Raw genomic sequence first — 12,704 nt, 5'->3', positions numbered from 1 at the left:
CGTCTTTAGACACAAAAAAATTACGTAGAGAAGAGTAAACAGGAAATAAATCGTGTTTGTTCGGGCATCAAAATACTTGCAGGTGTGTCGTGTGAGGTTGAGGATAACGATGTGAGGAATTCCAGCAAATGTACTGGCATATCGTAGTAAGCGTATTCTAATTAACTGCATAGATAGTTAACAACAATACCAGGCTTGGGAAAATACTTTTTCTAATTTTTTTATTTTATTCCACGTACTCACTTATCCAATTTTGTTCTATTGATAACATTCTGGCATTGAGAGAATAATTTCAAATACGATTTTACCGATGTTCACATTTCTTGACATTAGAATTTTTTATTATAGAGATTTTGTGAATATTATATATATTAAATAAAAAAATATATATATGAATAAAAAATTAAAAAAAGTTGATTTTAGTGTTTATATGAAAAATATTTGTTCAGATATTTCAGACTTTAGTTGTAGCCTATACAAAAGACATTATCATTATAACTAGGACCTAGGTGTATAACAATTAAATGATTAGTTCAGTTCCTCTTGACCTTGTATGTCTGATCTGGAAACTTCCACTTAGCTCTAAATATGGCTCTTTAAATATAGGTTTTTATTATTATTTGACTTTTCTTGAACATTCCATATTTTCAATTATCAGAAAATAGTTAATTTATTTAAATGCAGCAGGGAGTATGTTGTGTCTCTTTTTTCATTTATTATCATTTTACTCATATATATCGCACGCCTATTTACTGCAATAAAATTTATTCACACTTAAAGACATTGTTATAAAACAAAAAATATATTGTAATTCTATAATTGCATTCACTCTTTTAAACGGTGTAGAAAAGTGGTTCTCTAACTTTTTAAGCCGCACCTGGTTTTTAGAATTTGTCAAGTCTCGCGCACTACCACAAAAATAACTAGCTAACAATAAGTTACAAAGAACAGATAGTATGTCGAAAGTATGGTTTATTCAAAATACACGTTGAAAATACGTGGACGTAAATAATGAAATATTTGAAGAGTTTTAAAAACAAGCAAAATTTGTTGTTATTTTCATTGGTGCAGTTGTTTTTAACTGACAAGATCTTTAATTTGAAGTTTTGTGTTGGAAAATGCACATCGTAAATCGCTTTCATAGGGAAGCTGGTTTAGGGCTTTTGTGTCCACGTGTTTTGGAGTGGAGAACCCAATTTTGCATATATACGTTGAAGAAAATGGTATCAAAATTCGCAGAGAAACATCACCCACATTTTTGTACACTTTCGCATATTCAACCCAGATTTCGCTGAGTGGCATTGTTCCAGAGTCGTCTTTTGAATTAATTTCTAAGAATTCTTCTTGGCAGTTTTCTGGCAGACTGTACTCGTTGACAATGAATGGATTTCTTGTAAGTTTACATTTTGGGAGTTCACAACAAGATCGAATCTAAAAAAAAAAACATATTTTTATTTAGCTTTGCGCCCCCTTAAAAAATTGTCTACGCCCACTTGTGCGGCGTGCCCCACCGTTTGAGAACCACTGGTGTAGAGTGTTTAAAGACGAAATATGTGTTCGGATCTTACTGATAAAAAACTATACAAAATCTTTCTTGAGTTGTTTAAAATTTTGATCCAGTTTGCTTGAGTGCTTTTTAATCGTATAGTTTAATGCCGAAATTTCTTAATTTAGCTGTCGATTGTAAATTAGCCACTTTTAATGCCTCACATTCACATATGATCGTGTCTATGACACTTAACTATTTATTTTTTAAATAACTCCTCCCATCTTGGAATGCTTTTTTAGCTTCAATATACAATTAGTATGCGTTGACGTTGAAGTCATTATAATCTAATCGACAATCCTAATCAAAAGTTGTTTTTGAACTTGTTTTACACAGATTGGTTTGTATTTATTGTTTAAATATAATGGTTTCTAAAATATCATTTGCCATAGCATTTTATGGGATTGTTATTGTAGAATCTCTAAATGTACCAAATGGCCCTAATTTGTATGAATCATATAAACGCGAAGTACAAAGTAACCGATTGAAAATTGAATCTGTTCGTGCATCGAGAAGAATTAGTGGTATGTTTCAACACAAAATAACAACAATAATCGAATTCTATTCAATTTAAGAGTCGTGCGGTACACGAACACAATATATTTCTGACCTCGGTCAGACGAAACGTTACAGAAATGTATTTGTGTTCATGTGCAGCAAGACTCTTGAATTGAATAGAATAGCCATTTACACTGTTGCTACAGCATCCTTGCGTAATACGCATACAGCCTTGCGTAATACGCATCCACCTGCGCAAAGGCATAGAGAGCAAGGAAATGTACTTAGTTTCACGCAAACTAAACTGTTAGTTAAATAATCGAAATATTTCTTGTTCTTTGCTTGTAAACTTGGTATTCGAAACTTTTTAACAAAATTCGAAGCAAAGCAACCTAAGGTGCAGAAAAATAAGTTTCTGTAAAAATGGTTGAACTCCATTAATGGAACGAAACATAATCGTTTTACGTTTGACATATACCAATATTAGTTACGATGTCGATCTAAATTTGAAAAAAAACGATTTGTAATTGATAATAGTACTTGAATAAATGAAACTGCACAAAATATTATTAAAACACGTGAATAGACTTCGATACATCGCTTTATTTGTAGAAGTTACACTGGATTTCCCTCAAGTAAACACCTCGTCGGGATTAGTTTCTGGAGCAAAGACCGCCGAATCCAATGCATTTTGGGAGATTCCTTATGCTCAACCACCCATAGGCGAGTTAAGGTTAGTATTTTCAGTATACAATAAGTTTGCGCAAAAGTTCATCTCAATATCTATTGCACATTGTCCGAAACTATATATTCATCTTAATGTTTCTATCGTAAATGTGATTATTTATCCAATAAAGATAGATCCGCTAATTGCCGAGCTTTTTTGGTTAGAAACAAATAGTAAATCAATACAATAAATCAAACATATTAAAAAACACTGAAAAAGTTTTGATATCTTCAATCGTACATTTATAAGACGAACAAACTTAAAAGTAATTATAAAATGACAAGTACCCCAATATTATTGAAAATTATGCCGAGGCAATGTAAATAAATATTATTACTGATTTTCAGGTTTCAGCCGCCTCAAAAGATTACAATACCCCATGAACATATAAATGGAACTTCAAACAACTTCCTTCAATGCTATCAATACGAGGATGTTTGTAAATCTGTCACTGAAGAACAATGTATTTTAAATGTAAGCGGTGAAATTATGATAACTTCGATTCTAACAAATATATATCGTTATATATAGCTCATCATTGAAAATAACTTGCATATATATATATAGAGAATATAAAATTGTTATAAAACCCCCATTAACAATACACAAACTGCATTGTATGTATGTATCGTTTTCTTGGTAAATCAGTTAAAAGTTGTTTTATAGTTAACCTTATAATAATTGTAACAAAGGCTCTACAATTTATAATGATAATAAATTTGGTATTGTGAATTATTGCAGATGAAAGAAGACTGTTTAATTTTAAATGTGTTCACGCCATCGTCTTTGGATTTGAGTGATTCTTCTAAACCTCCATCTGATCGTCTTCCTGTATTATTCTATATTCATGGAGGATTTTTTACAATAAATTCAGGAACACAGCCGAGAACGGACGGACGAGAACTTGCCAATTTCACAAATACAGTGGTTGTTACCATTAATTACCGTTTAGGTATAAATTATCTTTTTAATAGTTTATGTATAATGTATCATGTCCGTACTTGGTTCAGAAAAAACCTATGTAAATCTAAGCACTCGCAAATGTTGAACGACAAACATTTCATATCAAATTACGATTCACTGCATGTTTTCATTTGGCAAAATTCACCCTTCTACGTACTATCTACGTATAATGAGTATAAACAGCGTTACGTATGTTTGCAAAGGTCCTCTAGGTTTTTTGATGCATCAACAAGCAGAAGAAAATAGCATAGGTGGAAATCAAGGATTGAAAGATCAGCAACTTGCTTTAGAATGGGTCCAAGAAAATATTGAAAATTTCGGAGGAGATAAAACCAGGGTTTGTTGTTTCGTTAGTATTTTAAGTGTTGAAATGATAAACTATTTGCAGAAATGGAATGTTTCAAGTTACATACTGCTTCATGCTTTGTGGTGTTTTTGAATTTTTTCTTTTCATTTCAGGTCACAATATTTGGAGACAGTGCTGGAGCGCAATCTGTCATGTTCCATACACTTTCCCCCATCAGTAAAAATCTTTACACGAACTCAATTCAACAAAGTAATCCAGCTGCCTATTCATTTTATTATCCTTCACCGGAGATGTCACTGAGGATTACTAACAGATTATTACAAAGTTTAGGATGTACCGGAGACGAAAGAGCTTGTTTAATGTAAGCTTGTCATTTTGGCAACATGAGTATATAGGTCATGATACATTTTTCATTTCTATTTGATGTGATGTATTATATTTTATCCTATTTTCTGCTTTAGTGTAATTAAATCTGGAGCCACTATGATAATTCCTATTCTAATATAATTTATAGCATTATTCATATTTTTTGTTTATATCTTCGTCTAACAGCAATTCGTCCGCACAACATATTATAAATCAAACACAATTGGTACAAGAATCGACGGCTCAGGAAGAAGGTTTTGGGCTTTATACATCCGAAACTTATCTACCTATAATTGATGGGGTTGAATTTACCGATTGGCCGATGGAGTTATACAGGAGCGGAAATTGGAATTCTGAAAAAGATATGATTATCGGTGTTACTGCCGAAGAGTACGACATCATCATGTTTTCCATTCCAAAACAATTCAACTACACTGAAAATATATTTTTTGTAAGTTATTGATTAAAGGTATGTTTTTGTTCTAGTCAACATAAATAGATCAACAAATAGTGAGACCTTATGTAAACATAATATTTAATTTGTATTTTATTAGTAATAGAAAGTTTGAAAATTCGTTTCAGGCTGCCAATGTTGACGCATTTGGTGATATAGGAATGGCAAGAAGCATCGTTGACAAATACATGGAAATATATCCACCCAATCAAGGTGAAGATTATCGAGTAACTTATGGGAAGCAGACAACAGAATACACATTCACATGTCCAAATAGGCATATGGCAAGGTAACTAACTATATATCACTGTAAAAACATTTAGAAAGTATTTGAAATAACGTTCATGACCTACCAGTGTATTTGTCGCTGACACAAGTTTTGACATAAAAAAAAAATAAAAAAAAAATAGAACGTCAATTCCCAGAACAGATTATTGTTTGGAAACGAACCATGATACTCACCAGGTGTTCCGTCATGCCCGAATAAAAGAAACAATAGCCATTGCTGACGAAAAATAAGTCTTTACTATTTCACATCAGTATATGATTTATTAGTTTTATCATTAGAGCAATGAGAATACGTTGTAAAATGGGTACTCCCGTAGTGTGTGTCCCAGGTTAAGGTTAGGCCATAATTTGATTCCGATTTTTCGTATTTTAGTTCTATTACGAGTTCGGGTACTGTCAATGTTAGACAAGTGAATGTACCCACATAGGTTTCAATTCCTTTACGCACTTGATGTAAAGTAGACGAACAAAATTAGTTACCTCCATATTGGTACACACACTTGTGGAGCGCCGAAAAATATCCCAATATATATAATTAAGTAAATCTCAAATATTTATCTACTGTATTACATTGTTTTAGATTAGCAGCAAATACGACATCTGCTTCCGTGTATTATTATGTTTTTGATGAAAAGGTACTTTTTCTGGGTTGCTTTTATGCGAATGGCGGAAACGCCACTGGATGTTATTATTCTTACCATTCAGCTGATGTGCCATTTGTTTTCAGAACAGTTGAAGAAGTTAGGTATGTAATAAGGAAACCTAGGAATGGAAAAAACACTGTGCGTTAGGTTTTAAATTTAATCTAAAAAAAGTTACTTCTTATAATACGATTCATCAGCCATCACTTTGTGTCATTTTTTTATTGAATTTGTTATCGATCAGTTGGGTCAAGTTTGTTGAAAACCTATTTATATTTATTTATCTAAATCTATTATTCAGCTTCGAAACCTACACGGAAGATCACTTATCTGTTGAGAATCAATTCAGCATATATTGGGCTGGCTTCGCTCAAACAGGAAACCCGTCCAGTGGTTTGTTAAACTTTGAAGAAAATTTTCCATCATGGCCTAAGTACAATACCGGTGACGGTAAGTATTATGATTAACTATTATCCGTACAAGATTCTCATCGCCAATTTGTCAATTAGACACAAAAAAATTTCCCTTCTGTTACACGATTATTACACTAAAATATTATTTGCGAACTTTCGCATCACTTATCCGTGTCAATTATAATAAGGTAGTTAATATATGTTTCATAATTAGCATGTCTCATTGGTATATCCTGGCTAAGTACAATTATTAAAAATAAAATATATAACAGTTTTTCATGTGACATATCGCTTAAAGTAAACCTTTTCTCCGTCTTTATGTCAGTTTACGCCTAAGTGATCATAAATGAAATAGACGCTTATTATATGAAAGTTCATGAATTATTGTCATATGATGCTTTAACTATTATACCACCCACGCGATTGTTGGTTTGAACATTGTCAACTTATAGGAACTGCAAATTGCGATGTGAAAATTCTAATATTTTGTGAGATTCGAATAAAATAGTCAATTCCATTTCATGAATCAAATATTTCGAGGTTAGCCATTTTATAATATTAAACACTCGCATTACCTGATATTTACAGGTTCAAGTCAACCATGGCCGTATATGTACATCCGTTCGCAATCTAGTGAGGTTAGGTATGAATTTAGAGCCGAAATTTGTGACTTTTGGGATGATCTTGGTTATGGAGGTCCATTTATTAAAAATGTATCTACCATGGAAACGCCCAGTAATTCAACATCAATGTTTACCGAGTCTTCATCTGAATCTACAACGAGTCACGCTTCAAGACTGAGTGTGAACACAATAATGCTGGTTACCGCTCACATGATCGTAATCACGTGCTACATGATGTCACGACATTATTAACCTAGGTATCACTGATATAATGATATACCATTAATATTAAATTCACTACTTTTATGATTATTTTATAAATTAATAAATATCTGCCTACTAACATAGTCAAAATTGCAGCTTTAGTTCGGTAAATATTACTTTCTAGCGATGCTACACGGATCTTTTTAGTTGGACAGTAATAATAGCCACAGCATGTGCCGTTTAATCGTGTTTTTCATATAGTTCATAGTACATTCTTTACAGTTGTAATTTATTTTCCTTTGAATTGCTGTTTTTGAAAATTCTCAATGAAATCCCGTAACTTTCTATGTGTGTCATTTTTTATGCCCTAATAATTTATCACAGGATGAAGATAATATATATTTGAAATATTCCTCATAGATTTTTTCATTAACAGAAACACCGCTTTGTTTAATATATCGTATGACTCTTCAATAGTAATTACAATTATTAATAAACTATATTGTAGAACGTATAGTAATACGAATTTCAATTTATGAACCATGCAGTTGAGTAGGTAAGCTAATAGTGACAATAGTCAGAGGTTGTCTAAAATGCAGTATTTAAAACATGATGTATATTCAAATAGATCAATATGCAAAACAAAGCATGTTTTGAATATAGTTATTAAATCCTTCTCACATACTACTGGAGACGACATGAGTTCATAATTTAGCAGAATCGGCGAATTGCAGTAATAAGTAAGGGACTCGAGTTGAATCTATCGAGTCCTCGACGTCATAAAGACACGTTTCCGACAATGCTGCAACATCGCGCAATCGTCAGCGTGAGCTTTATCTCTATCTATTTTCATTTAGTTATTTGGCCACAATACATAAACGAATGTCGCCATGGTCACCATTTTAATGATTTTGAGCGTATTTCATCACACCTGGCATTGCAACCACACGAAACAAAAAGCGGGGAAATTCTTTCATGTCAATTTCGAGAATCACAAATTTGGCTACCATACATCTTCGGTCGGGGTAAATCGGACACCCGGGGTATGATGGTCAGTCAAAATAAAATCCTCGTAACAGCGACACCTCGCGCTTTTTCGTCGCTCAGAACGCATCGCGTGAAAGAGCGTCATCATGCGGACAACGACAAAACCAAGATTTCACATTTCAGGCTCGACAACTTACAAGGCGGTGCTTTTTGGGGAAAGGGTGTTTCTGTTGGGACAGAAAAACGTGGTGGCAAAGAATAATTTTAGTCGGAAAAGTCTGCGAACTCGGTTCTATTTTGTTTATTTGTTGAAAGTAGTTGCATTAGATAGAATAAATTCTTTAGCAGACTGCCAGTACTCATTTTTGGGTTGGCAGGGTCACTTAAGAGGTAGGGTGGATTTTGGAAGGGGGAGGTGGGAGGATTTTTTTCAATATAGTCTGTTGAGAATGTCAATGGGACGTCGTCATCGAAACTTATAAATAATTATTTTTTGGTACTAAGTATCCTTTTACAACAAAGATCAAAAGCACACTCATCGCCATATTTATACTGGGTCTCTCAGAAGTTAGGCCCGGCGTAATATTTCATCTTAACCCGTCCAATTTTTTTTTCCATATGCGTATAAAATACGCCCAAGATTATGCAGATATAAAAATTGCAGTTGAAAAAGTGCAAACTAAATTTTAAATTTCTAGTTTTCCTAAAACTGGTCAAACTCTTTTGAATATTGCCCTGTTATGTCCTTTATGGGGTAAGACTGACATACTTTTTAATATGCAAGAAAAGTGATCTGTTTAAAAAAAAATTAAGAGACAGAATCTTGAGCCATCTAGGCGTTGACCGAAGTCTTATGACCGAAATCTTAGACACCATTTATTTTGGTGTGTGTCCGTCTTGCCCACAAAGTGTCTAACTTACCCCGATATTTTTTTAGCTGAAAATCGGGCGTAAATTCCGATTCGTTGCTATGGCAACAATGTGCAAATGTGGCAAGATAGCTGGAGGGTGGGTGCATAAATCGAACGTAGAACGAATGCAGCTACGACATTATTTGAAGAGTTATTTAAAATTAACTTATTAGTGGGTCCGACTTCCCCCGACCTACTATATGAAATATCTGTGTAAACGGCCGAGCAGTAATTCCGAACCTGCGGGACCCGTAACGCTCTCCGGTGGTACGCTGGTCTATTTCTGGTGGTACGCGAGATATTGAGTAACAAACTAAACGACTCATCCTGAGAAGAATTCTATAAATTTTCACTCTCAAATAAGGCCATGACTTAATATAAGTAATATTTTCGTATTTTAGATTTGCGGCGTTTTGAATTATCATTGTCATTGTACAGGTGAATAGTCGTTTTATACGCTGCATTTCCCAACGTGATTAAAAGAAAATAACTGCCAGTAAAGTAGGATAGATTGAATGATTTTAGAGAGGAAAGGCGATATTGTTCCTGATTGATGTTTAAATCTACCGCTTATTGCTTCGGGACCAAAATATTCAAATAGGGCTAAAACGCTTCGACTGTTTGTGAAACATTTTAGCGTCCTCACATCACGTCTTCACACGTTGGAATTTGCGGATGTCACGATGGCTTGTGGTGGCACGCGTATCCGCTTATCGCTGACAGCTTGCCCCATCCCAGTTAGCTATTTTTATATTGAACTTGGACTAGTAACGGGGCGAAAAACATTCTGGCATAAAATTAGCCGTGTCAGCTTATTCTTTTGTGGATTATCTATGAAAAATTCATTTTTTAGGCATTACCTCGAGTCCGCTTATAGTACGATATTTGTTTACGAATCAAATAAATTTCGTTTGTCATTTGCTCTTGCCAATGCTCTTTATCAGCGTTCTACCATAAAATAGTCAATTCATCAGTGCTATTGGGTTTTTATAACATCCTTATTTTGTCGGCGATGGGTTCCCTATTCCAAAAAAAATATCGCACTACTATATTTCAAAAGCTCAAGTCCTAATCTCTAAAACTTTGCTGTCAGGTGCTCAGACAAAATGATTGTATTCATTTAACAAATAATCTTCAAAAATGTTTTTTTTACCAACGTGTAAATGGTAGCTCATGGCTCTCGAGGATTTAAAACTATATCTTCCTAGGAAACTCGGTTATTATTAGTTAGTTTTTTATTCTCATTCGATTGCAACAATATACCATATAAATCGACATGTATATACTGTAGTTATTATTGTTGACAATGTTATATTGAGTACAAATGTTATTCAATTTCTGCTAAAGTAATGGGAAATTGTGATTGTTGTGCTTTCTACAATCGCATCCGCATGGAATCTGAAAATAAATGTTTCATTAACATATTACTCGATAACGACGTACAGAAAAAAGGGGGGTTATAGATGAAATGATATTGGCAGATGTTAGTGAACAGTGAACATAAAAGGATGAGTGAGAAGATTAAAAAAGAAAATAAAAAGCACGAAAAAAGTAAAAGGTAATTCAAGAAGATAGAAAGGGAATGTGAGTTCAAAAACTCTACATACTTTCACATCAACATTTCCTTTGTATAGTTTTCCGTAGTTCTTGTAGATTGCTAGAATGCTGCGGTAACACCATATGGTGGAACATCTACACTGGCCTTTAGATTCGTGTTTTGATTTCATTGGTGATGGATACAAATTAGAGCTTTGATCATGATTGTGTTTTTGAACGTGATCATTCGGAGAAGGATACAGGTGTTCGGAACTAGTTTCTTCATGATCACAATGTTGGTCTGGAATTCTGGAAATTTGAAAAAAAAACTTCTTGAACGACATTGTATCATTTCACTCGATTTTACCCCAGTGGTGTTTCGCATATAGCGTAAAAAAAATTACCTTTGAGCGGTAAATTAGATAAACAATAAAGAATTAGATAAACAATGCAACCTAATTTAACTGGAAGCATTTACGCTTTTCTTGCAGTAGTAGTACAGCAATGATCTACACACATTATATGATCGTAAGAATATGTATCTACATACGCTTTCAACTTAAGGATGCAGTTACAATATATGTTGTTATTATGATAATATTTAATATAAAAAACACGAACTTGCATTGAACTGCTTTGTGAACGTAAGGTTTGTATAACTTGACCACTCTGGTGCATTTTGTTGAAGCAAAATGCGAACGCTGAATGCATATCTTCTCACTGCAGCTTGTTTTCGGGCGATCAATATGATCAATATGATGTTGTTTGACATGGTTAGAAGCGGTGCACGATTCTTCCGGACCCGAGAATAACCTAGAGAAATGAATTACATATTTATATTTGAGACATCAATTCATATATATGTATATATATATATATATATAGAGTTCTAGAATCTCAATTATATTTTAATTGAGATTATTTGCCAGTGGAAACACAAAGTTCATTCTGGGTGTCGTCGAAACAGTATGGATTTTTTTTTGAAATCCATAGAGTAATTCTAAAATAGTCACAGAGATCCATTGACGTACACAAGTACTGGTAGATTAATTATGCGTCAATCACTGAAACCTCATCTCACCATTTAAAAGTTTCAAATCAAAATCGGAAATCAATGAGCACTGGCATTGTAGAATTTGGGGTGAGATATCGTGCTTCATAGAGCTTATAGAAAATTTCGAAAATTAAAATAGCTTTTAGCGGCTTAACTATCATTAATTACTGAATATTTGAAATAGGTCTCTTAGTTTTTTTTTTCCAAACAATGAATATCATCTTAACAACAATTTAGCTAATCGTTACATATGTACATGTATGTATTCATGTTTACAGAGAAAATATACGATTCGAATTAACATTGCGGAAAACTGAGTCCGATTTTCCCGCAATGTGCAATTCATCCTCCAGTCCCCTGCAAGCTTGAAAAATGTGATAAGTACTGGGCATTCTAAAATATTTACTTGAAAGTATCACAATTTGGAAATTTGTGGAATTCAAAATCTCTGTCTGTCGGATAATGAAACCTATCCGCCTCATCTTTGGATACCTTGAATGCAAAAAATAAAAATAAATACAATTGATACTTCACGTGAAATGATGTTGAGCAAGTTATAAGCAAGTTGTATTCTAACTTGAATAATGTGTAAAAAACGCTAGAAACTAATGATTTACTGAGTAAATCACTTTTACAATAAGAAATACCTGCTTGTCAAAACTAGCGAAGTGTTGCTTTACATTGACTTCGTTCTCATACATGGTGCCAAAGACACCAACAATGAGAAGATGGAATACAACCAAATACTTCATATTTATACAAGTTATCTCGGTTTGATTAAAATTATTCTTGCAGCTGAAATAAATCTTGATTTATTTTTTTTTTAGAACTATTAACGAATTATGCACTCTCAATATTATACCCAGGTAATACTGTCATTCCCATACAATAAACGCCCTTAATGTGACGGTACAACTATTTTGGTATTAATATATAAAATTTCAACTTCGAGTTGTAAATTTCAACTAATCAGAAATAAAAAAAAATTTCAAGCAGCCAATTGTAGAGATGTATTTCAAAGAAGAAAATGTATCGACTTAATGCTAGTAAGAAATCTCTCTCTTTAGTCTAGTTTGTGTCGTTTTTAGCTCATGAATACCATCTTAACATTTATATAACAAAATACCATTAGCACGCAAAACCGGAAAATCGGGTATTTGAAAATCCTTTTGCGAGTTTAACGCCC

General features: G+C 33.3%; 2 protein-coding genes across 2 annotated transcripts; one reads left to right on the top strand and one right to left on the bottom strand.

Moving 5' to 3' along the window:
* The first annotated feature begins 1,863 nt into the window (after positions 1-1,863).
* On the top strand, positions 1,864-7,627 carry LOC120330017 (crystal protein-like). Its single transcript, XM_039396830.2, has 11 exons — positions 1,864-2,070; positions 2,657-2,777; positions 3,119-3,245; positions 3,513-3,723; positions 3,938-4,071; positions 4,194-4,402; positions 4,594-4,858; positions 4,990-5,150; positions 5,730-5,894; positions 6,092-6,240; positions 6,792-7,627. Exons 1-11 carry the CDS (start codon positions 1,911-1,913, stop codon positions 7,076-7,078), a joined length of 1,989 nt encoding a protein of 662 aa, XP_039252764.2. The 5' UTR covers positions 1,864-1,910; the 3' UTR covers positions 7,079-7,627.
* Positions 7,628-10,269: 2,642 nt separating this feature from the next.
* LOC120330410 (uncharacterized) lies at positions 10,270-12,295 on the bottom strand. Its single transcript, XM_078118601.1, has 5 exons — positions 12,166-12,295; positions 11,925-12,010; positions 11,086-11,277; positions 10,536-10,773; positions 10,270-10,326 (listed from the first exon to the last, which is right to left on the bottom strand). Exons 1-5 carry the CDS (start codon positions 12,268-12,270, stop codon positions 10,270-10,272), a joined length of 678 nt encoding a protein of 225 aa, XP_077974727.1. The 5' UTR covers positions 12,271-12,295.
* Positions 12,296-12,704: the final 409 nt, after the last annotated feature.

The sequence above is a fragment of the Styela clava genome, chromosome 12 (genome assembly GCF_964204865.1).
Source record: "Styela clava chromosome 12, kaStyClav1.hap1.2, whole genome shotgun sequence".
Lineage (NCBI taxonomy): Eukaryota > Metazoa > Chordata > Ascidiacea > Stolidobranchia > Styelidae > Styela > Styela clava.
Note: the sequence above shows the minus strand (reverse complement) of the source record. Positions and strands in the feature narration are given on the sequence as shown.